The sequence below is a fragment of the Bos indicus x Bos taurus genome, chromosome 3 (genome assembly GCF_003369695.1).
Source record: "Bos indicus x Bos taurus breed Angus x Brahman F1 hybrid chromosome 3, Bos_hybrid_MaternalHap_v2.0, whole genome shotgun sequence".
Lineage (NCBI taxonomy): Eukaryota > Metazoa > Chordata > Mammalia > Artiodactyla > Bovidae > Bos > Bos indicus x Bos taurus.
Genome location: NC_040078.1, coordinates 7,530,333 through 7,556,010, shown reverse-complemented (window position 1 = coordinate 7,556,010; position 25,678 = coordinate 7,530,333). Strand labels below are relative to the sequence as shown.

The 25,678-nt window shown below is 49.9% G+C and overlaps 1 protein-coding gene across 4 annotated transcripts in view; it reads right to left on the bottom strand.

Annotated features, from left to right (window-relative positions):
* Nucleotides 1-25,678, bottom strand: part of OLFML2B (olfactomedin like 2B) — a 49,593-nt gene that overhangs the window by 5,750 nt on the left and 18,165 nt on the right. The window contains exons 4-6 of one of the 4 annotated variants that reach the window (XM_027527447.1): nucleotides 18,986-19,162; nucleotides 12,558-12,783; nucleotides 10,123-10,674 (exon numbers count right to left, since the gene is read on the bottom strand). In XM_027527447.1, coding sequence (XP_027383248.1) covers nucleotides 10,123-10,674; nucleotides 12,558-12,783; nucleotides 18,986-19,162 — 955 coding nt within the window. Of the gene's footprint in view, nucleotides 1-10,122; nucleotides 10,675-12,557; nucleotides 12,790-18,985; nucleotides 19,163-25,678 lie in introns of all 4 variants that reach the window. The other 3 variants (XM_027527430.1, XM_027527439.1, XM_027527455.1) reach the window with 3 other exon arrangements.

Here is a 25,678-nt window from a genome sequence, read left to right as displayed (position 1 = left end):
GGCCCAGGCCCATCACTATGGTCGGAGAGTCTGGGGCCATTCAGATGCTCCCACCCTTGGCAGCAAAGCGTCAGCCCTGGAGAGAAGAAACCACGTGTTTATTCCTTTCCAAGGCTAATGAGAGAAAGAAGGGAGAGAGTTCAAAGGCACTGTGGAGAAAAGAGAATGCTTCTGCCTGCTGCTCAGAAGTTCTCCCCCACAGTATGGTGACAGGGAACATTTCCTAAGCTGTCTCTATGTACTAACTCATCTTATCATCAATGGTCCTGGGAGACAGCTGGCCCTGCTTCAGATTCCCAGGGTCTGGGGATGGGATGGGGAGGGGGGTGGGAGGGGGGTTCAGGATGGGGAACACATGTACACCCGTGGCAGATTCATGTCAATGTATGGCAAAACCAATACAATACTGTAATTAGCCTCCAAAAAATAAAAAAAATTAAAAATTTTAATTTAATTTAAAAAAAGATGGCAGACAGCATATATAATAGGCCTTCCTCCTGCCTCAAATGCTATGAAGTCATGACAAATTTGATATGATAAATTAGCATGCTTCATTTTAAAAATAATCTTTTGATCTCTCTCTTCTGTAAGTGGTTGCCCAAGTGATATGTGGTCACTTGGAGTACTTGAAAATACAATTATTCTCTTTCAGGAGAGCATATGTATGTAATGTATAAAAATTTTGCTATTAGAATTAAAACTGCCACTTCAGAGGAAATGAATGATTTTGCTCTAGCTGAACCAAATGTATTAGATGATTAAACCTCCCGCAAAGGAGATTTATGCACAGAGAGGGTTCCTTCTTTATATAAGTTAACTATGGTAAATACCTACCATTTTTATTAATTTCATCTTCTCTGGTGAAAAGATTTTTTATTTATCTCTTCAACAACTTAAGTAAAATGTAGAAGTTCTAGCCCTACTTGACTAAAACCAAACGACAACAGCAAAAATAACTTGGAGGATAACAGAAATGTTTCTGGCCCATAGAAACATCTCTATTATACTGGTTTCTAAATTTCTTTATTTGCAGATGGTGTAGCCCTCACATGTAAAATACCATCTATGAACTAGGAATAGAGGATAGAGACAGGACCACGAAATCAAGCTATTTGTCCCAAACTCATTCTCTAGTGTTTTCCCCTTGGTTGTTGCTCAGTTGCTAAATTATGTTCAACTCTTTGCATCATCTCTTTTAATTTAATGTACTGATGGACAGTACAGCAGTCTTCCCTGTCCTTCACTGTCTCCTAGAGTCTGCTCAAATTCATGTCCACTGAGTCGATGATGCTAGCCAACCATCTCATCCTGTTTTTTCCTTAAGCTCCAGTTATATTTGAAATAGGTTCCCCTTGATATCTGTGGGGGATTGGTTCCAGGAGTCCTGATGGATAATGAAATTCGCAGAGGCTCAAGACCATCATGTAAAATGTCTCAGTACAATGAATACAGTGCAGCTTCCATATGTCAGAGTTCCTCGTCCTCGGATTCCACCAACTATGGCCCAAGGATACAGAAGGCCATTTGAGTGAGTCTCTTTGAAGCTAAAGGATATCTTGCCTTATCTATTATATGTATTATCTTCTAAAATGTTTATAGGTTAACAACAAAAAAAAGGTTCCCAGGGTCTGTAGGGGCTTTTCCTCTCAGCACATCAAGCTGCTCAATCTTGCCATCTAACAAAAAGAAGTCAGCACACAAGAGGCCCCTCTGCCCTCTAGGGCTCCCAGCTGTGGCTGTCACGTGGCAGGCCTCCACTACAGGGTGGAGCAGCCCCAACACACTCCTCTGCCCCTCCCCGATGGCTGCCTTAAATGCTTGCGCAGCGTCCACTGGGGATGCTCTCTGGCCCTTTTATCCGAGTCAAGCCTGTCTTGTGCACCCACCCTCTTCACACACTCGGTTTTCCTACCCCTCTCTCCTGGTTCCCACTTGCCATCCAGGTCAGGCTGTCTTTGGCTGGTTCTCTTTTCTGCCCGCCTTTCAGATGTCATCTCTCAGAGCCCCAGTTTCAGCCCCTTGTCTTCCTCTTTTTCTTCCTGTATTCCCCGGGCACACTTGGCTCTCACTCAGCCCAGACTTTGTTTCTGAGCGCCAGGTGGCCACCCCGTTATGAGACACTTCCCTCCTGAGTGTCCTCCGGACTCCTTAATGGATTCAAAAAGGAATTCATTTGCTTCAGTTCACAGCCTGTTCCTCCTATACTTCTGTCCGGGAGAAAGGCATGGCGCACCATTCACCAAGCCGGGAATCTTGGTTCTCCTTGCTGTCCACCTCTCCTCTACGCATGGCCCCATTGGTCGCCGTCTCCCCCCTCTTCACTTCTCAGCTCTTCCATTCCACCTCTGTGCTTAGCTTAGACCTCACGGTCCCTTGCCTGGATCACTCCAGTTACGATGGTGGTTTCTATGGCTCGTCTCTAACCCCTTCTAACCCATCCAACCCCTGTGCCCAGAAGTCCTGAGCTGCCTTGCTGCTTGAACCCTTCACTCACCATCATCAACTGCTGCAGGAAGCCCTAGGTCCTATCCCAGTGCATCAGCCCCTCCTTCAATGCCATCACTTCTTGCCATCTCCCCTCAATCAGAGTTCTCAAACTCAAATGCCTCTAGAGGCCAGGTGTGATGGAAATGGGTGAAGCAGGCTGAGTATGAGAGGATGAGTAACAACAGAGACTGGAGTGGATTGAAGAGCAGCCGACCTAAAGGCATTCAAGTTTAAGGCTGACAAGACATCTTGGGGGCGCATTTGGCCCTCGGGTTGCCAGCTTTGAGATCTCTTGCCCATACCTAACTGCTCATACAGCCCATGGTGCCGTGCCTGGAGGTAGCTTCATGGACATGTGAACCGGGCAATCACCTTTTCAAAGCTCTGCTATGGCCATCTTGTAATTCTTAATCATTTTAGTTTGGATTTTTATTTTATAGTTAGAATCTAATAGGACAACTGGGCATGTGCATGAGCAGAGGACACAGTACATGTGTCCACCTTCCTGTGGCCCACTTGCGTGCAGGGGACACCGGTGGGCCCACTGCTCGTGGGGTTACGGTGAGACTCAGAGTGAAGATAAGGCAGGTGTGTTGTCCCTGTGACTGAGTGCGCGGAGCATTGCAGCCCCAGAGGCCACACTGGCCATTCTAAACAGAACCTCGAATGCAGAAAGAAGGCAGCGGTATGCTAGGAACCACAAATAACCAAGTAATCCCAGTATATTCTTTCTTACTTGTGTTATTTCCTTGGAGTAGACAATAACTCATGCTGAAAATGTTATAGAAGAGGGAAAGATAGGGCAACTCACAGTTCCTTTGCTTTTATTCAGGGAGCCAAATGTAGGGAGTGGGGGTAGACTGTGAGCATATTAAGAAGAGAAACAGATGAGTTTGTCGTGTGCAGTATTTTCACTGGGCTGCTAAGAACACATTACACAGGAACATAGGAGCCATGAAAAACAAACTGTATCATCTTGGTGGACTCCACACGTGAGTTAAATGATCTTATCTTTGCATTGAAAACTGGTAGTGCACAATATAAACAAGAATGATAAAATTCACGCCAGTTATTTAAGTTTTTAAAAAAGTATTTCTTACAATGGCATGAAGTAGCAAAGAAAAAAACCAAGTGAATGAGAGAGAGACATCAGAGAAGAAAGGAAACAGCTTTATATTCACTATCTTCAATGGCACTTTCCATCTTGCTTTTTGAACTGGGGCTCCATGTTTTCACTTTGCAATGGGCTCAACAAAATGTGTAGTCAGCCCTAACTAAACTGGTTCACTGCTGGGGCTCTTGTTGACTCTGGTCCTTCTTATTGCAATGCCACCGTCCTTCCTGGCTGGTTTTGCCTCATCCCTCAAGACAGCTAGGTCAACTTCTCTTTCCAGAGGAGAGTCCCTCTGACCGCAAAGCACTCTATGCATCTGCTCACCACCCTGAGTTGAAATTGGGTTTGTCAGGTGGCTCAGTGGTAAAGAATTTACCTGCCAATGCAGGAGCCACAGGAGATGTGGGTTCCATCCCTGGGTTGGGAAGATCGCCTGGAGGAGGAAATGGCAACCCTCTCCAGTTTTATTGTCTGGAGAATCCCATGGACAGAAGAGCCTGGCGGTCTACAGTCCATGGGATCACAAAGAGTCAGACATGAATGAACAGCTAAACACCACCGATCATCTGAACTGAAACTGTGTTTCTGGGTCCCATATACGAGCTTGTGCACAACTCCAGGTCGGGGACCCTGCCTCACCTGCTTTTGTAGGATCAACACCTACAGCGCCAGCACTCAGTACTGTCCTTCAACTCAGTACTGACAAATGTGAGTGTGCCCCTCTGCTTAGAACCTTCTCTAACACCTTTAGATCTAAGTCCTCATGTCTTACTCCCTTCATCATCAGGCCCTCTCCCCTGCCTCTCCTGGTCTGTGCCAGCACCGTGGGTGCCCTTCAACACCCCTGCAGAGGCTCACGCTGTCAGCTCTGCCCTGGTGACCACACCTGGAGATGGAGCTCACAGTCAGAACCAGAGACAGCCTCCCCTGGACCACATACCTTTCCAGACCTGTCCACTCTAGTCCCTGTAGCCCCTCCTGGTGACACCTCCGTGGAAGTGGCCAGAGTGCAGGCCCTTTCCCAGCCAGCCTGGCGAGGGCTGGGTGAATTAGGAGTGGCCTGTATCCTTGTAGACAGGCACAGACTCTTCCTTACCCATTTACAAGGAGCCACTCCACTTTATATTTGTCTTTCTAGGGCCAGTGGCCTCTGTGTTCTGACAGAGGCTCCTTGTGGTTTCAGGGGCCTGGTGAGCTGATCAGCACAGTGAGAGCAAAGTGTGTCTGTGGAGCTGGGGCTGGGAAAGGTGCCTGTCAAGAGACTCTGGGCCGCCGACGGGACAGTCCTTGGTACTGAGTCTGGGTGCTATGGAGGCTCCGGTCAGCACTGCCCTGCCCGTGTCGGTGCCACTTACTCAGGCCGTCTCGTGCCCACTGCCACTGTGGCCAGCCAGGCCTCGGGGGTTGTTACGGCCAGTTACTTTGTGGAAGAGGTGGTCTTCATGGGATCACATTTCTAGGTTCAGCCATGAGGCAGGCTCTGGTATTGCTGTCATCCCGACTGTCCTCTTCGCTCCTCCCCACTCCCCTCTCTGCCCCACACCAGCCTCTCCTACAACGCGCATCACAGCCCTTAAGGTCTGGGACTCTGCAAAGCCACGGCCATGGGGCACCCGTGTTCTCATCCTCTGTGGCAGCCTGACCAGAGCTCCCCACACCACCAAGGATGGTGACCAGTCCCCTTTCCTCCCTCCCGGAACCCGGCTCCCATCACTGATGGTGTTTTTCCTCTCTTGTCCTCAAGCAGCTATGCTTTGGCCAAAAGTTAATTCTAATTCGTTTGTTTTCGGAATTTTTCTGAGCGTTTTACAATTCCCCTGGGGAAACTGGTGGACATTTTTGGGCATCACAAAACCAGGTTTGGAAACCACAGGATAGGATGGTCCTTCTAAAAGCAGCCTGTTTAAAACCACTCAAACAGCTCAAACTCGAAATTGCCAGGCTCATTAAACAGCAAACAACCTTTTGTAGGTAGCAAGTCAGTGGCGTGTGTTAGTTTCAGACAAATGATTCTTATTTAACTGAAGGCTACATATAGTCTTACTTGGCCAGGCACAGGCAGGCAGGAAGTGTGCTAAGAAGGTTCCAGAAAAGAAATCCCATCCACACTAACAGCAGCCTGAGAGAAGCATGTGGCAGCAATACGCGATTGGAAATGATTCCTGAGAAAACCTGCCAAGACTCCACCTGCCTTCTCTCTGTGCCACCCCCTCTTTTCACCCCTTGGCATTTGAAGAAGCACTTATATCTGTGTCCGTGTCCCTGTGTTTTTTTCCACAGTAGATACAAGAGACAAGAATCCCAGATCTTCTGAAAAAAAAAAACCCTACAGGCCAGTCTTTAAGCAGAAGCTGACATCCTCTGTGTAAGACAGATGGATAAAGAAGATGTGGCCCATATATACAATGGAGTAATACTCAGCTGTTAGAAAGAATGAAATAATGCCATTTGCAGCGACATGGCTGGACCTGGAGTTTACCATACAAAGTGGAATAAGTCAGAGAAGACAAGTATCGAAATCTAAATAAAAATGATACAAATGAACTTATTTACAAAACAGAAACACAGTCACAGAGAATGAATTTATCAGGAGAAAGGTTGAGGGGAAGGGACAATTAGGGAGTTTGGGATATGTATCAGATCAGATCAGATCAGATCAGTCGCTCAGTCGTGTCCGACTCTTTGCGACCCTATGAATCGCAGCACGCCAGGCCTTCCTGTCCATCACCAACTCCCGGAGTTCACTGGATATTTATACACTGCTGTACTTAAAACAGATAACTAACAAGGACCTACTGCATAGTACAGGGAACTCTGCTCAATATTCTGTAATAACCTAAATGGGAAAAGAATTTGAATACGAATTGGTATCAATATATGTATAACTGAATCACTTTGCTGCACACCTGAAACTAACATAACATTGTTAATCAACTATATTCCAATATAAAGTAAAACTTAGAAAAAAAGAACCCCAGCTCTTTTGAAAAATCCCACAGGCCAGTCTTTAAGCAGAAGCTGACATCCTCTTTTAATGTTATGACCAACCTAGATAGCATATTCAAAAGCAGAGACATTACTTTGCCAACAAAGGTTTGTCTAGTCAAGGCTATGGTTTTTCCTGTAGTCATGTATGGATGTGAGAGTTGGACTGTGAAGAAGGCTGAGCGCCGAAGAATTGGTGCTTTTGAACTGTGGTGTTGGAGAAGACTCTTGAGAGTCCCTTGGACTGCAAGGAGATCCAACCAGTCCATTCTGAAGGAGGTCAGCCCTGGGATTTCTTTGGAAGGAATGATGCTAAAGCTGAAACTCCAGTACTTTGGCCACCTCATGCGAAGAGTTGACTCATTGGAAAAGACTCTGATGCTAGGAGGGATTGGGAGCAGGAGGAGAAGGGGATGACAGAGGATGAGATGGCTGGATGGCATCACTGACTCGATGGACGTGAGTCTGAGTGAACTCCGGGAGTTGGTGATGGACATGGAGGCCTGGCGTGCTGTGATTCACGGGGTTGCAAAGAGTCGGACACGACTGAGCGACTGAACTGAACTGAACTGACATCCTCTGTTGTATAGGCGCTCAGTTGTGTCCGACACTTGCCACCCCATGGACTCTAGTCCGCCAGGCTCCTCTGTCTGTGGGAGTCCCCAGGCAAGAATACTGGAGTGGGTTGCCATTTCCTTCCCCAGGGGATCTTCCCAACCCAGGAATTGTCTCCTGTATCTCCTGCATTGGCAAGCGGGTTCTTTTCCACTGAGCCACCAGGGAAGCCCCTCTGTGACAATGTGCTTCTGGTCGAACAGAATAGTGAAGCACAAGAGAAAGTGTATCCCGTCTCCTGCTCCTCTACCAGGTAAACAACTTCCAGGACACAGGGTTTCTCTTGTCTGGGCATCAGCATCTCAGTCAGGCTAACGAAGGAGGTGGAGTCCTGAGACCTAAGAACTCCAGAAAGATGCACATCGGAAAAGCTCGCGGGTGGCGACACCCAGGGGAGGCAGGTGGGTTGTGGAGACAGTGGAGAACTCACTGGCTGGAAGTGAAAGTGTGAGTCGCTTAGTCGTGTCTGACTCTGCAACCCTATGGACTGTGGTCAACCAGGCTCCTTTCTCCATGGGATTCTCCAGGCAAGGATACTGGAGTGGGTAGCCATTCCCTTCTCCAGGGGATCTTCCCAACCCAGGGATCAAACTCAGGTCTCCTGCATTACAGGCAGACTCTATACTATCTGAGCCTCCAGGGAAGCCCCTCTCCTACTGGCTAGGAAGTCACCAAGGGAAGAGTTTCCAGCCAGGCAATCACCATCCCTGGGGACATACAAGGAGTGTGGACCTACCTGCGGCCTGTATTCCACCCGTCTGTGGAGAGATAGTGGTGGGCAGCTGGCTAAGTTTCTGGAGGAACTGTCCCTGTCACCTGAGTGGTAGAGGTATGGGGACCCTGGGGAGTACACTCCTGTGGCAGTGGGGAGATGGGGTGCTGGGCTCAGGGTCTGTGGACCCATGAGCAAGGTCAAGGCTGCCCAGAGCCAGTGTGGAAGTGGACCCTTTGCTCAGACTCTGGGGCATTCTGCAGAAATTGAGCAAGACCCACAGCTTCAGAACTGATTTCTCCACGCGGTAAGAAATGAATCTTCTACTCTGGGGTCTGCTTGCTCCCACTGTGACAGTGAAAGGGACGAAAAGAAAAACATTCTTTCCTCCCACCCCAACCTCTGTGGCTCAAGAACTGTCTTCTTGCTTAGCTTCCTCCTGGCCAAGGTTCGTGAGATTTTGCCCTGGGGTCCATGTGACTGGCTATTTCCTTGTTATTACTCTGGGGTTTTTTTTCACCCAATAAGAATTCCTTGCTATATCACGGCCTGATACACTTACTACAGGATATAACTGAGGAAACTTTCTTTACCAGCTGAGCTACAAGGGAAGCCCAAGAATACTGGAGAGGGTAGCCTATCCCTTCTCCAGTGGATCTTCCCGACCCAGGAATCAAACCAGGGTCTCCTGCATTGCAGGCAGATTCTTTACCAACTGAGCTATTAGGGATTCCCAATTGAGGCAGCAATCTTTAGTAAATTTCTAATTTCTGAGACCTGCAGAAGGGCAGAGATTTGGCTAAGGTCACACAGCTCTCCGCAGTGGGGACTAGGCTACAACCAGGCATCTGGCTGCTGGTAGGTACCCCTACCACCATCTGTCTGGCATGGCTGGCACTTTATCCTGAGGAGGAACTGGAAAAGAGGATGCCAAGGGGGCTGAAAATGGGAAGAAGGGAAAGAAAGGTATAAGGCAAATCGCATCTGTCAAATCAAGTATATTTTTAATGAAATTACTATTCAATAGTGTTATTTTTCAGTGTTGATGGTGACTTAATGAATGTTTAAGTCTTTTTGAAAAAGCCATCTGTGGCAAGTCCCACTTCCCCCTCACCCCGCCTCCGCCCACGGAAACATACATAGACACACACACACTTTCACGTTTCACTGTTCCCAGAGTCATCTTATGGCCATGGAGCGCCCAGGCACAGAACAGGCTACATTCTCTGTTTCTGGAACACACCCTGCTCATTTAGACCTACCCAGTCAGAATACTTTCCTTTTCCACTTAGCAAACTCCTGTTCATCCTTCAAAACTCAGCTCAAAGGATACCTTCTTAGAAAAGCTTTCCCAGCCTTCTTAGCTGCCAGGCAATCTGCTGCTCCCTCTGCCCCTGTCTCTCCACTCCTCTGTTACATCATTTATCACACGATGCCATGATGTTCCCATGCTTTCTAAGGCCAGGAGCTAATGAGATTTGTTCCCTGGGGCTCACTATTTCCCTGTTCCCTCTTTTAATATTCTGGGATCCCCCCGCCTACACACACATAAGAATCTCTTGTTAGTTCATGGCCTGGTAAACATCCTGCTGAAAACGTGTTGCTGCTGCTGCTGCATCGCTTCAGTCGTGTCCGACCCTGTGCGACCCCATAGACGGCAGCCCACCAGGCTCCCCCATCCCTGGGATTCTCCAGGCAAGAACACTGGAGTGGGTTGCCATTTCCTTCTCCAATGTATGAAAGTGGAAAGTGAAAGTGAAGCCGCTCAGTCGTGTCCGAATCTCAACAACCCCATGGACTTCAGCCTCCCAGGCTCCTCTGTCCATGGGATTTTCCAGGCAAGAGTACTGGAGTGGGGTGCCATTGCCTTCTCCAGCTGAAAACATAGTCATCACTAAATAACCAAATATCCAACACCCATCACAAAGCCTAGTACACCAGCATTTGACAAATGTTTATAAAACTTATTAATGAAGCTGAGATCTTAGCTCCACTAATTTATTTTAGAAAGGAGTTTTCTACTCTTGTCACTGGTACATTGTGAATATAGACCCTAGATGTTAAAACTGATCATTGCCCAAGGAGTAACTCCACTTGCCTTTCTTTATGAAGCAGTTGGAGCATCTGACTCCCCCCTCTCCTTTCAAGCTATTTCCGGGCTCAGCCTTTTACTTGAGCAGGAGACCCAAGCCAGGCGGAATGGACTCACCTATGACGTTCCGTATGTCATCTTCTTCCTCGGGGCTCAGGGTGGGGCCAGGGGGAACGGTGCCCTGTCTGGCAGTAGAATCTTTCCCTGGTGAGTCTGTCCTGACTGGAGGCGGAGGCACTGGGGCTGTGTGCGTCGCCTCCACAAAGGCATCCTCAGGGGCCGCTGACGGAGGAGCTGAGGCTGGCGGTTGCTGGGTGGCTGTGTGGGCCACAGTGGTAGCTGGTACCTGAGTAAAAGGTGTAGGGACTGCCTCCTCCGTGGGATCTGGAGACACTGAGGTCGTCGGGAGCGGTGTTGAGAATTGTTCGACTGAGGCAGAGACTGCAGGGTCAGGGGTGCTGGGCGCTGCAGTGGAGGCAGGCAGCCGGGCGGAGGGCAGGGCTGTGGTCGGAGTGCCAGCGCTGGTGGTGCCGGCATCAGCTGTCACAGCGGCGCTGCGCCCGGTGGCTGCTGGCCTCCGGGTGGCGCTGGTCAGCAGCTGGTTGTGTCTCAGAAGCTGATCTTCAATTAGCAAATCCATTCCGTGTTCACCACTGAAAAATTCGTCTTCTGGGAAACAAACACAGGTTCGTTTGTGACTCAGGAGTCAGCAACATGTGGTGTGTGGCAGATTAATGAGGGTTTCTTTCATCAGCATGATACCCTGATTTATTATTTTTTTTATTTTTTAAAATTAATTTTAATTGAGGATAATTACTTTACAATATTGTGATGGTTTTGGCCATACATCATGAACCAGCCATAGGATACTCTGATTCAAAGTGGAGCCCAGGTGGGATTTAGAAGAAGAAGGTGAAAGGAGCACAGATGGACACATTTCCTGGAGGGTCTCTCTGAACAGTCTGCTTCCACCCACCACCCAGGAACCGCAGCCAAGGGCTACAAAACCTGGGAGGAAGTTAGTCACTCACTCAGTAGTTATCAATGGAGCACAAACAACAATGAGCCTTCACAGAGTTTCTATCTAGTGGTGGAGACGCCAAACATTAGACAGATTGTCTCCTTGAAGGTGTTGTGAGGAAAAGTCTAGTAGGGTGAGGGGAAGGGGGGGATGGGAACCTTGCAGTCATGGATAAAGTGGTCAAGATGAGACTCAGTGGGATGAAGAGAGGAGCAGTGGCTTGAAGGGAGGTAACCGAGCAGGTGACGGGGAGGAGTATTCAGGGAGAAATAGCAGCAGTGCAAAGGCCCTGGGGCCGGAACACATCTGCTGAGGCTGAGGAGCAGTGAGGTGGGCAGAGGTCAGAGGGAACACAGCCAGGTCATGGAGGGCTTGGCTGCTGTGTTTGGACTTCAGTTTTTATCCTGCATGAAATGGGGGAGTCTCCAGGGTTTTGAGCAGAAAAGGAATACTAAGATGGAGTGTTTTCTTAGGACACAAAGAGATCTAACCACAAAAGACATAACTGGTCAACTGGATTTTACCTGCTCATCAAAAACATCATTAAAGAACTAAAGGTACAAGCCATGGGCAGAAATAAAATATTAATATCTGCAATACAAAGGATTTGTCCCAGAATATAAAAACCCCACAAATCCATTATTTATTTTGGCCATGTAGAGAGGCTTGTGGGATCTCAGTTCCCCGACAAGGGATTGAACCTGGGCCACAGGAGTGAAATCACCAAATCCTAATCACTAGACCACCAGGGAACCCCACAAGTCAATAAATTAAAACGTTACACAGTTAGAAATGGGCAAACTGATTATGCCAGCACCTGGGGGAGCAGAATCTATCAGGAGGCAGCTGAGGGGGACCAGATGAGAGGAAGTGGCATAGCAGGGAGAGGGGGAAAGCTAGGCCTCCTGGGGTGCTGGGCAGGGATAGATAGAAGAAAAGGAGGGGCTGATAGGCCTCCTGGGGTGCTGGGCAGGGATAGATAGAAGAAAAGGAGGGGCCAGTGGCAGGGAAGAGCCCAGGAAGAGGAAGTGTAGGAGAAACAAGATAAAGATGAGGTGAAAAGGAGTATCTATTTTGTGTGAAAGAGTAAGAAGGAAAGAGATGGAAGAGTAGGTGCTAGAGTCTAGTCAAGAAGCCCAGGGTCCCCCTAGAAAAAGCAGGCAGGAGAAGCCTCTGTGTGTCTCTGAGTGGGTCACCCCTCCATGCCTCAGTGTGCACGTCTGAGAATTGGGAGGGCACAGAGGCCCCTTCCGGCTCAGCCACGCTCCGCCCTGTGGTCCTCTGCAAGCCCAGAGAAGGCAAGTGACTTGCCCCCAGGGTGCTCAGCAAGCTGTGAGGAAAAGCAGTAAGAACTCTGGATAATTTGTAACTGCAGGTAAATCTCAGGTAACCAGGCTGGCTCTGCGGGGCCACTGTAGTAATCAAACTGCCGAAGGCAGGTGTGGCTCACAGGAAGTGCCCCTCCAGAGTGCAAAGGGTGACTCCCTCCCTGCCCTGCCTCTGGGGGGCTGCCCTGCGGACCCCAACTCACGATGCTCTTCGATGTCATTCTCCTCCTCGGGGTCCTTGGCTTTGTAGTAGGTGATGCCCCGGATTACGGTGGGCCTGGAGGCTGGCCGGCCCCTCAGGTGGACCTGTCTCTGCAGGGGTCGCTGTGGCTTCACCACCTCTGGTGGAGCCAGTGGCCGCGTCTGCAGGAGCTTGATGGATTTGATCTGTTGGGACACAGTTTCTTCCTGCAGAAACCTCTCTTCATACTGCTCCTCAGAGGGGACACAAGGGAAGGTCACAAGAGGCAGTGCTGGAGTCAAGGCCATCCTAGTCACAACAGCTAATCCTAAAAGCACTTCCTAAGCCAGGTACTGTTCATCTTGTCGTCAGCCCCATGAGGTATGAACCACTTTTAATCATTCCCATTTACAAATTGGGAAATTGAGGCACAGAGAGGTTATGTAAATCACCCAAGGTCCCAGAGCAGGGAAGTGGTAGAGGCAGGATTTGAACCCAGGCAGTCTGACTCTAGACTCTGACTCTAACCTCCATGCTATACTTCCCAGAGAGTGCAGCTGTCCTCTCAGCTCTGGCCTAGAGATGCTGGGTGCCTCAGATCTCACGCAGTTGTTTGTAGTAAATCTATGTAGTTGGAACATGAAGTGTGTTAGTCACGCAGTCGTGTGTGACTCTTTGTGACCCCATAAACTGTAGCCCGCCAGGCTCTTCTCTCCATGGGATTTTCCAGGCAAGATTACTAGAGTGGGTTGCCATTCCCTTTTCCAGGGGATCTTCCCGACCCAGGGATGAAACCTGGGTCTCCCTCATTGTAGGCAGATTCCTTACCATCTGAGCCACCAGGGAATGCCGGCACAAGAAGGCTGAGGGCTAAGATGCACAGCTCAGGATAAGGCATGACTGCTTTTACTTGTGCTCTTGGCACAAACTGCCCCAAGCCCTCCCTAATGCATCCAGAATAAAGTCCAAAGTCCTTGACCTGGCACTGAGAACTCAAAGTGACTTGACCCAGCTCAGCCTTCTCTCTTGCTCCACCCCCAGCCTCCCCACCCTTGGTATTCCAGGCACTTGGGTGACTCCTGAACTGCTTGGCTCTCCCGAAGTGCTGGGTCTTTGCTCAGATTGTTTTCTCTGTCTGGAAGCCATTCCCTTCCCCCCATATAGCCATTTATTGAAATCTACCCACTTTTCAAGGCCTGGCTAAAATCTCAGGACCCCAAGGAAATACTCCTAAACCTTTTCATTTAGAATTCATCTTTCTTTCCCAATCCTTACTTTGCAGCAGAGACTTCTAAGTGACTATCCGAACACTGTCCTTTTTTCCTAACTTAATGAGAAACTGGTTTTGTGGGAGTGGTCCTGCGACTAAGTTCTGGCTGTTAAAGTAGAAGTAGAAGTTGGTGGGAAGAGCTTTTGGAAAAGCTCCTTAAAACATGGGGCTGACTCAGCTGGAAGGCATCATTTGCACTTTTCCTCATTTCTCTGGCCAGGAGAATGTGGGCAGGATGGCTGGAGCTGAGCAGTCATCTTGTGACCATGAGGGGATTTTGAAGATGGACATCACTAATGACATCTCGCAGCTAACTGTACCAGCCCTGGGCCACCTGCCTCCATGACTCTTTTTACAACAGAACAACAAACCCCTATATTGTTTAATGCACAATATTTTGGTCTCTTACTCAAAGCTGAACACAACTCCTAATGGATAAAACTCTATACTATTATAACACCTCTCCCATCCTGCCTTCCACAGGAATTTCTTAAGAACGTTGTCTCTGTAAACTATGAGCAATTGGAAGAGCAGAGACAATCTCTTGTCCGTCTCTGATTCCCCTGGATATATGTACGTTAATATTTGTTAAACTGAATTTCTGAATCATAACAAATCCAAAAGAACTGTCAACACTTGTGACTGCCACTGGGATTTTTGTCAAATCAAATGATGCTTTACAGTAGGTAGCCTATGACCTGGGCATCATGATGGTACCAAAAAAAGGCCTCTGCGATGGTTATGGCCACACAGAAGGACCATCCTGTCCGTTCATCCTGGGGACTGACCTCTTGTGTCCACAGTGTGGCAGAGTCCCTGGGCCCTGCCTAGGTCCATCCAGTCATATTCCCTCACCCAGGCCCGTTTTTGAAAACAAAGGGGCTTGGACACAGGGCCTGTGAGCTGGCTGTGCTCCAGTGCAGAGCCACCAGACAGGGCCAGTGGCTCCATCAGTAAAGCAAGCGCAGACCACGGGAGGCGTGGCCCACCTCTGCTCTATGAGGACTTTGAATGGCTGAATTATGAAGAGGTCACTCCCTGTAGTCACCTAAGCCCTGAAAGCTCTTCTTCTCGCCAGGAGGAGGTGGGTGAGCTCCCTTAAATCCTCGGTAAATGTGCCCATAGAGCATAGCCCACTTGGAAACAAAACCTCTGTCCCTTTGATGCTCAGTCCTGAGAGGCAGAGCAGGACCTTTGAGCTCCCTGAACGTCAGCTGTCAGAGACCCAGCTGTCATGACCAACTCTTTCACTCTGCCTGCTGCTGCTGCTGCTGCTAAGTCGCTTCAGTCGTGTCCGACTCTGTGCGACCCCATAGACGGCAGCCCACCAGGCTCCCCCGTCCCTGGGATTCTCCAGGCAAGAATACTGGAGTGGGTTTCACTCTGCCTAGGGAGAAGCAAATCAGATTCTTGTTCTGACCTTTAAAATCTGGCCTAGAGAAAACCTGGAGCCCTCACTCCCCACCACACCCCGGGTCTGTACTGGTTTTCCCGTGACAGAAGACTTTATCCAGATGGCACTGCAGACAGGGAAGCTCCTAAACGTGTGTTCTTCACTCCCCCATGCTGACCCACTCCTGGAAAACAGAGGACACTTTCCAGCAGCCTCCCCTTGCTGGGGCCAGAGAGCTGCCTGGAAGAAGCAGGCAGACGTGTGCCCTGGGCAGCCCTCACTCCCGCTAACTGCCCCTCCCCAACTTGCCATGGTTTGCTGGGGAGGTGACCGCCACCAGAAGTGCAGGGAATACTTGGCTGGTGGTGGTGGCTTTTACTGAGCATCTGTTATGGGCAGACATGTCCCTTCATATTCTTTTTAACCCTTAAAACAATGAGGCAAGATAGATACTATTATCCACATTTTACAGATGAATAAAGAGAGGTTCAGAGTATTTAGCAATCTGGTTGAAGGTTAATCAAGTGAGAGAGCACTTATTAAGTCATGTATGTGCATGCTAAGCCACTTCAGTCATGTCTGACTCTGCAACCCTATTGGACTGTAGCCCTCCTGGCTCCTCTGTCCATGGGATTCTCCAGGCAAGAATACTGGAGTGGGTTGCCACTGCCTTCTCCTTATTAAGTCATAAGGCTATTAAATAATCCAGGGCTGCTTGCCTTCAGAGCCTGTGATCCACCTTGGTATAGCTACACTGTGCTCAGCTGTCACCACAGGACTAACTCATCTGCCGTCCAAAAAGCCCTCAGGGCCGTGGTCTGGCTGGTGTCCAGAAGACTTGGGGATTCCTCATTTCCCATAGAAAAGAGCTGCCTGGGAGGCGGACAAGAGGCCCCAGCCCTCAACTCAGATGCCACAGGCCATCTAATTGCCAGACCTTGGTTTCCCTCTGCATTGCAAAAGCAAGTTGTCATTTCTTCGTGGCAAACCCCAGGAACTGTCTTTAATTCCAGACTTTTAGGGATGAGCGGGAACTGCAGTTCCCGCTCCCAGCCAAGGAGATGGAGCAAGACCATGGACAGCCTCTGCCAGAGAACATATAATTTCCTTGGATTCGCTGGCGACAGGCTGCACGGGGCGGCAGCAGCCCCCGAGTTTTTGTTTCTTCTCTCTGTTAAATTGTTGTATGACTTCAACTCCTGGTGTTTCCATGTTCCCAATCCCACCCTGACCTCTCCACCCAGCCCCCAGAGCCCCCTGCCAACCCTCCAGGCATGGACCTTCTTGGAAAGACGCCTCCAACAAAGTGCCATTCACCATTCCAAAAAACCCTGACATAATCCATAAGAACCTTGAAAATAACAACCAAACCCAGACACCCCTCTTTACCCCCTTTTCAACAGGGGGTTCACTAAAGAGATAGGAAAAGGGAGAGAAAGATGCTAGCCTCGTGTCCTTCACCTCGCCTCCCTTTCTGGTCCTGCCCTGGCCCTGGCTACCCCCACCACTACCCTGGTTTGGGTGGATTGTGCTAACCTCAGCAGGGTGTGAATGGGGATTTCAGGAGGCAGCAAGGTTTGCTGAGCAAGGAGAAAAAGAGTTTGGTGTGTTTGATTTGGTTTGCTGTTTACCCTCAGGAAATCTGAGCTGGGATCCTGAACATACCACATAATGTGTCATCAAGACAACTGATGGAATTCTCAAGCTCAGTCGACTGGGAAATTGGAGCCAGAGAGGACTGAAGTCGGGGAGCGCCTGATTCCACTGAGCGGCTGGACCGGCAGATGATGCCACACGGGCGGTGACAGGAGCCGCTGGGCCCCAGGTCTGATGAACCCAGGGTGCCTCCAATTCCCTTTAAAGTGCAAATGTCCTCTGGCTCTTTGGTTTACAAGTTCAGACTTGCTCAGGGGTGACCCACCAAGCAGACTAAACATACGCTCAGTCACTGGCGTGTCGAGAACACCCGAAAATGAGAATAAAAATAATTTTTGAAGATATATGATATTTCCAAAAAACCATCAATGGAGTCATCGTGGGCTAAGCCAGAAAATTACTGGCCTTGCTTGTACTTATTTTCTGGTTTGGAAATGGGTTTATTTCAAGTTACAAATTGGGTGGAGTGTAGGCACCAGACTCTCTTCAGGGCCTCTTGTCTCCAAAGTCCTAATCTGCCTGCTCTTCTGCCTTTGGAACACATGCTCAAGGTTCCCCAAACCCACAGCTGCTGCCTGCTTGGCTCCACTTGGGGAATTTCTTTGCTCAAGAGTTCCAAGCCCGCAGGCCTAACCTTACTTCCTCTCTTACCCTGATTCTTAACAACCGAGGCAACAAATCCTTTGCAGCAACACTTCCCAGCCTTTTTCAATGTCACAGCACATAGAGCCACAAGTTCAGGGCTTTGCTGTCATTGTCCCAGACCCTCTCAACCCACACTCTGCCCACCTGCCCCAGGCTGAGGGGATCCCACGATGGGTCACCTGAAATCCATGCTCTGCTGTCCACCACCAACCCGTGGCCCAGTAAAAGTAAGCAAGACCTTTCTTAGCTGTCGCTATTCCGTGTTTGCCAGGGACCCCTTTTATAACACTTTATCCAGACCTGCCTTGCTGAGAGCATCCACACTCTGCAAGTCCTGCTGCCAGAATTTACCTGTTTCCTCTTCTATTCTTTTAGGGTTAGCTCCTGTTTCACAGGCAGCAATTTAGGAGATAACACATAAATAATAATATATATAACTATTGGCACATAAATATAACTTGGTTGCTGCTGCTAAGTCGCTTCAGTCGTGTCCGACTCTGTGCAACTCCATGGACTGCAGCCTACCAGGCTTCTCCGTCCATGGGATTCTCCAGGCAAGAACACTGGAGTGGGTTGCCATTTCCTTCTCCAATGCATGAAAAGTGGAAAGTGAAAGTGAAGTCACTCAGTTGTGTCCGACTCCTAGCGACCCTATGGACTGCAGCCTACCAGGCTCCTCCGTCCATGGGATTTTCCGGGCGACAGTACTGGAGTGGGATGCCATTGCCTTCTCCCATATAACTTGGTAAGCAGAGACAAAAGAAACAGGTATCAGACAGGGAGGTATTTTTAAGCAAGTAGGCCCTCTGGCATCACCCAAATCACATTAGGTAGTGTTTCATTTCATCGCACCAACCCAGACACTGCTGAGTGGGCAGAGACAGAGATCTGAGACCCCTGTCGCCACTTTCCGGCTGAGCCACGGGGAACGTGAGCGTTCCTGGACCTGCTTCCTCTTCTGCAAAGTGAGGGTACTGATGTCGGCCTCGGGCTGCCTTCTAGAGCTGGGGTGAGGGCCGTACGGTGTGATGGATAATGGAAGTACTCACAGAGTCCCTTACAAATGGGGAGGACCACACAGCTGACTGCTTCCAAACTGGGACTCTTCTAGAGTGACAGAAGGAGTCATTAGCGATCATGCCGGGACAGCAGGAGTAAACTAGGATGGTCCCAGACAAGCCACCTAACTTGTAAACGCAAGGGATGCTCAAAACGGCAGGATGAAGTATAATACAAAGAACAGGCCTGGTACCCAGGAGACCCAGATCTGGGTCCTGGCTTCAACCCTGGCTGAACCTTGCGGGGCTTCAGTGTTAAGTGTGATGGGGTCCACTTCTGCCCCGTCAGACTGATGGGACAGTTGAGTAGATGGAATGAGACCATGCCCGTGGGAGGCTGGAGCCCGAAGGCTCCATGCACCTGCGAGGGGGTGGGCGTACACTTTCCGGAGAGCTGTGGTCAGAGCTCCCGGAGGCCGGGGCTGTACCTCGGGATGGGTGTAGGCTGCAGCCGCGTCCCTCTGCAGGGCCGAGCGGATGTCTGGAATGCTGTCCAGGATGTTATTGGAACAGTTCTCTTTGCCTCGCTTGTTCATCTCAGTTCGAATTTCTTCCACGTCCTCTCTGATCTGCTCATTTTCCTTGGTGAGGTTTTTAGATATTTCCTAGCAAGAGAGAAAAATTTTTAAAGGGAGTCATTTAAAGTGCTCTGAGGACAAGCAGGAGGGAGCTGGCAGCCATCTCCTGCTCAGAGCCCAGAGACTCAACAGGCAGGTTGAGAAACCAACCGGAAAGCACAGGGGCCCTCAGGAGCGTCCAGCCCTGTGCTGAGGCCCAGCGCATGGACTCAGGTCGCATCTCCAGGGCAGCCTGGCTCCAGTGTGTCCATGACTGGAAATGCTTCCCAATACCACCACGGCTTTCCTAATAATAATACTGTCATGTCCCCGAGCTACTGGGACACCTGCTATTTTTCCATCCTGTGCACACAGTATGCTCATACCAGTGATGAGTAACATTACACAAAAATTCCATTTGCTTGCATCTCCCCACATGTGAACCAATGTCTCAATTAATGAAAGAGGGATTTTCTAGGCAATTTAAAAAGAGGTGGTCAAAGAAATCTACTTAATCTGCTTTTCTAATAAGAACAAACTATTCTTTCGAGCACTTTTTGAAAATCTTTTTTTAATTGAATTCTAGTTGATTTACAATATTGTATTAGTTTCAGGTGCACAGCAAAGTGATTCAGTTATATACATACACATTTTTTCAGATTATTTTCCATTATAGGTTATTACAAGATATTGAATAGAGTTCCCTGTGCTGTGCAGTAAATCCTTATTGCTTATCTATTTCATGTATAGGAGTTTGTGTCTATTAATCCTGTATTCCTAATTTATCCCCTCTGCCTCTCCCCTTGGGTAAACATAAGTTTGTTTAATATGTCTGGGAATCTGTTTCTGTTTTTTATATAGATTCCTTTGTATTGTTTTTTAGACTCTACACATAAGTGATTTCATGTCATACTTGTTTTTGTCTGACTTAGTTTGATATTCTCCAGATGCATCCATGTTGCTGCAAATGGCAACATTTCACCCTTTAAAAGTATTTACATATTTATTTTTGACCGCGCTGGGTTTCGTTGCCGTGGGTGGGCTCTCTCTAGGTGCAGCGAGAGAGGCTTGTCTAGCTGTAGCGCACGAGCTTGTCCCTGCAGTGGCTCCTCCTGTTGCAGAGCGCGGGCTCTGGGCACATGGGCTTCAGTAGCTGTGGTGCACGAGCTTGTCCCTGCAGTGGCTCCTCCTGCTGCAGAGCGCGGGCTCCGGGCACATGGGCTTCAGTAGCTGTGGTGCACGAGCTTGTCCCTGCAGTGGCTCCTCCTGTTGCAGAGCGCGGGCTCTGGGCACATGGGCTTCAGTAGCTGTGGTGCACGAGCTTGTCCCTGCAGTGGCTCCTCCTGCTGCAGAGCGCGGGCTCCGGGCACATGGGCTTCAGTAGCTGTGGTGCACGAGCTTGTCCCTGCAGTGGCTCCTCCTGTTGCAGAGCGCGGGCTCCGGGCACATGGGCTTCAGTAGCTGTGGTGCACGAGCTTGTCCCTGCAGTGGCTCCTCCTGCTGCAGAGCGCGGGCTCCGGGCACATGGGCTTCAGTAGCTGTGGTGCACGAGCTTGTCCCTGCAGTGGCTCCTCCTGTTGCAGAGCGCGGGCTCTGCGCACATGGGCTTCAGTAGTTGTGGTGCTCAGGCTTGGTTGCCTTGCAGCATGTGGGGTCTTCCCAGACCAGGAACCAAACCCGTGACCTAGCATCGGCAGCTGTATTCTTAACCACTGGACCCCCAGGGACACCCCTTCACCCTTTTTTTATGGCTCCCCTTTAAAAAGCATTATTTACATAGGAAATTGAGAGGCTGGCTTTAAACTTTCCTAATCACACATAAAATGTTTCCCTAAATGACCCCTCCTTGGCGAATTACCCATGTTCCAGATGTACTTCATACCAGAAAGGACCAAAGTTACATTTCTATCAACCAATACTGGTAAGCACCTCCTGTGTGTCTAGGGTACAGTATGGCAGAAAGAAATCCTCTAATTCCTCTGGTGTTCCTGTCCTGGGATGGGAGGTGGGGGTGGGTTCCGTGTGGGACAACTGCAGTGGAGAAGACAGGCTCCCCACTGCAGGAAAAAGATGACTAACCACGCCAGGTTCTGTAAATGCCACATAGGCGTTCAAAGGGAGGAGTGGCGAGAGGCATCAGAGGCAGCATCCTGGAGAAGGTGAGGCTGAATGGGATTTGAATCTTGGGCAGCTGTCAACAGACTTAGAGGTACCCTTTCATCTCTAGCTATTTTTAGAGACGTTTACTGCACTGAGATCTAATGTTGTCCAGCACTGGCTCCCATTCCACAGTTTCCATGAGCATCTGAATTTTTAGATGTGGCGTTCTCCTTTGGGCCCTGTTTATGAGGGTGATAGAGGAAGTAACCATGTAAACACAGAGGACGTGTACACTTTCCATCTTTCTTTGACAGACAGGTACAAGATGTGCAAAAGCTCAGACTCCGCCAGGCACAGTCTGCAGTCTGGTAAGACGCCGCTGTTGGCCTAGAGGGATGCCACGGTGGCTCAGACCTAGGGGGCGTATAGGCAGACTGTGACACCCAGACACTGTGGCTCCAGTGGCTCTACGTGGGCTGCCCAGAGGAGCCCACGAGGTGCTTGTTAAAACTAACCAGGCTCCAGACCACTGGCCATGCCATTCTTATAGCATTTCAGCGCACGCCAAATTCTGAGCACTGGAAAGGCTCAATGTGTTCTGTGGGGCTGACGCCAAGTCGGCCTCCCTAAATATCACAGAACTAAGTGTGAGAGCGAAAGCCCTTGAGAGGAGGTTGTTTCAAGAGTGCCCGGAATGAGCGGTTTTACTGGACGTCTATCATTCCTGATAAGTGTTATCAGGGTCAGTCAAATGCAGCGGTTAAGAGCACGGATTCTGGAGGAAACCTTTCAGTTTACATTTCAATGGTGCTACTGCTAGACCTGTTATCTTGGGCAAATTGCTTAAGCTCCCTGTGCTTCATTTGTCCATGTGTAAAATGGGGTTAACACTAGCACTCTCCCGGTGGGTTGTAATGAAGAATGAGTTAACGTATGTGGAAAATGCATGGGACATACTAAGTGGCTGTTATTTTTCATAGAATGTTACTGTCATGGTCTATGCACAGGTTGGAAAAGAATTTCCAGACATGAGGCAGAATGAAGGGAGAATAAAGCTTATTAGAGTGGGAGACGCTCTTGGAACAGAGGCTGGCTCCAGGAAGAGCCAATCCCTTTCTTGGGCTGGTAGCCAATTTTTATAGCCTCAAGACAGAAGATTCCTACTGGAAGGGTGGCATTAGGTGATTGGTTAAGATGCTATAGGGTAGGTAATAGGGTGGGAGGTTTACCTACTATGGGGCCAGAAAACTGGCTGGCTTAAATTCAGAGGCTCATGGCAACAGTTGCTATGGGACTTGGTCAGTTCCAGAGATTTTTGTCCTGTGACAAAACAGAGGGCTCCACACCTGTGACCTGGTCTAGGGTTCCACAGAACTACTACTCAAAGAGACCAACAACACAGGCATCACTCCATCACTCAGGAGCTTGTTAGAAATGCGGACGCTCTGTTCTTACTGTAGGATTTGGGAGAAAGGTAGATAGTGATGGGAAGCTTTACTAATCTAAAGTGAGTGTGTGTGTGTGCGTGTGCATGTTTATTGAAATACATTTGTGTAAAGCATAAAGATTTGGGGAGACTAACCTGAGCAAGAGTCCCTGAAAAATAAAAGGCAGTTTGATTTGAAAAAAAAAAAGAAAGAAATGCAGAAGCTCCGACTTGACCCGGACCTGCTGAATTAGAATCTGCGTTTTAACAAGATCCCCAGGCAGTCTGCATACACACTGAAGTCTGAGAAGCACTGTCTTCAATATAGGGAGCTTGGGATACAGCTGATGGAAAGGGGGCCCAAATGTGTCAGAAAGGCTATTTTACAGGAGCCAGGTTCTTCCCGGGGCTGACAGGAGAAGTTCCTGGTGCCTTCATGGGATTCAAGCATTTCTGATCATCCACAAGCACCTGCAGTGAGCAGCATCCTTGCATCTTCTATAATTCTCACATCCTGTGATGTGGAGTGAAGCCCCAGAAGGTTCAGGGTTCGATACACTACTCCTTCATTAATGCACTCATGTGTTCAGCCCTGGGCACGGAGGGTAAGCCAGAGCAAGGATCCTGCTCTGATGAAAACCACCTTCCGTGAAGGGAAGTAAGCAATAAATAAGAAATCAACAAGAAACCATCAATTAGTAAAAAGTGCAATGAAGAAAGCAAGTCGGGGTGATGTGACAGAGGCTGGTTCTGACTCATGGGGAAGGTCAGTGACGTAGCTCTAAGGGACTGAAACGTGTCCACCTCTGCTGCCCAGCCGTGGCCCCAGGACCCCAGACCCAGTGGTGTGGCCTAAGTAGCTGTATTAGCAAAACAAGAGCTCACACAATTCCTGAACGCCTGGACAGAGTCAGCACTGACCCTCACACTCGCTGTGAGGCAAAGGGAAAATCCCATGGAATTAGCCCCTGCCCTCTAGACCTTGGGTTTTCTAGGCCCCTGGAAGGCCCTGTTCTCACTGATTTAGAAATGCCCAAGCCACTTCCTGGTTTTAGTGAGGGACCATTATTCTCAGTTTCCATAGAGGAGAGTTTGAGACAGGCCTGGCCCTGAGACCCCAGAGAAGCAATATTTTTTATTTCCCTCCTGGGAACAGCAAAGCCCACCAGCCGCCTGAATAAACAGCAGGCTGGCGGTAGCCTCACCCCATCAGCCTGCTGGGCCAAGCCAGCTGGGGTCCCCCAGGGCTGCAGCAGCAGATGCCCCTCCTTAGCCACCCTCCCCGACTCAGGCACCTCTCCCCCAGCGATGCTGGCCTTGCAGGGCTCCCCACTGCTCCCTGGGGTTCTGCCTTCCTCATATCAAGGCTCTTGCTTGGTATGTCTCAGGAGGCACCAGGGATGCTGCCTACCCAGGATACTCTCCATCCTGCCCTGGGAGAAGGCTGAACCCCATGACCTCATGCCTCTGGCTCTTCCCCTCTGGGACAGCTGTGACTATGACATTTATGGTGTGTGCAACTTGGCTTGTGCATAGCACTGGCAATGTGGGAGAGAGAACAGGAAGGGTGCCCGTCTTGCGGGGTGAACACATCTCATCGTCCCTGCCAAGGGTCCTGGTGCTGTGAGGAGGGAGAGGAAGAGGGAAGAAGAGTAGGTAGAGAGAAGGCTGGCACAGAAGGCAGGACACAGCCAGACAGGATGACTGAAGTTCTGGGAGCTGGGTCACGGGACTCAGGCCAAAGAGCCGAGAGGTGTTCCCAGAAGGAGGGCCACGTGCTGGGGCAGGCAGTAGGGCATCGAGGGCACCTTCTAAGAGCAAGCCCGCCTTGCCAGATGGGACAGGTGTCCTGCTCTGACCACAGCCAGATGCACAGGTGGCCGAGAGGAGGAGGTATGCAAACTAGGCAGGTCCCCGGGAAAGGGGAACTACGTATAGGCTTCCCTGGAATTGGGGGTGCCCCTGGCAGCCATCCCTGGCAGCACAGCTGGTCAGAGGGCAGCTTGAAGGAGCCATGGAGGGCCAATACTACCAGATGTGCACGCTGGGGCAATGGACGTGGATGGAAGGGCTGTTCCATGGGTTCAGACGTATCCTGACTTTGTCCAGCTGTGGGACACGTATGTGCACGCCTGGGTGAGAGCATGGGGCAGCTTCAGCCAAAAGTGTTGGGACCTGAGGGAAAGACGACCAGGGTCAAGGCTCCATCAGTTCTCTGTGGTCTTGTTCTCCCACCCAGAAGCAGGGATGAGGGGCGGTGGGCAAAGTGCAGGCTCTGGAGACCAGGTATGAAATACACACCGCAGTCACTACCTGGTTTTATGTAACCACTTAAGGTGAGGGATGGGACCTCTCCAGGCCCCAGGTAGAGGAGGTCAGAATAATGATGTCTGCCTCCCAGGCTTGGTTTGGAGAATGAATGAAGAGGCACATGTAGCTCAATGCCAGGCACGAAACAGGGCTTGGACACGTGGACCCGAAGGTGGGGTGGGATGGACTCTCAGGATCTTGGTAGCAGACGTGCAGGTAGAAAGGGGAAGGGAGCTAAGGCGTCCTGTGGCTGGGACAGGGAGGAAGGTGAGGACTCAAGGCTGGTGTGATGTGAAGGAGTCCTGTAGAAGGAGACCACGCAAGATTGCAGCTGGGCCAAAGCACGGTCCCGACTCATGTAGCAGGCACGTCCAGCCCCCACCTGAGACACAGGGCTCCAGTGCAGATGGTAAGCTTGAGGGTGAAGGGAGCAGGGTGCTTGTGGGAGGGAAGTGTGACAGTGCGGGGGGCGGGGGTCACTGGACCTGGTGGCAGGGCTCGAAGTTCTCGTCAACTCACCCTGCCGCACCTCCTCAGAGGCCTCCAGGACATGACTAGGACCAGGTTGCCTGGGACAGCCACCCCTGAAGACAGCTGTCTGCAGCCCTTGGAGGAGAGCTGCAGGGGAGAGCAGCTAGAAGCAGCCGGTGCTCCAGCTGACGGGACAGCCGGGGCGCCACACAATCCCTGACTGCAGCTGGTGGAGACGGTAGCAGGCCCGTGCTGCA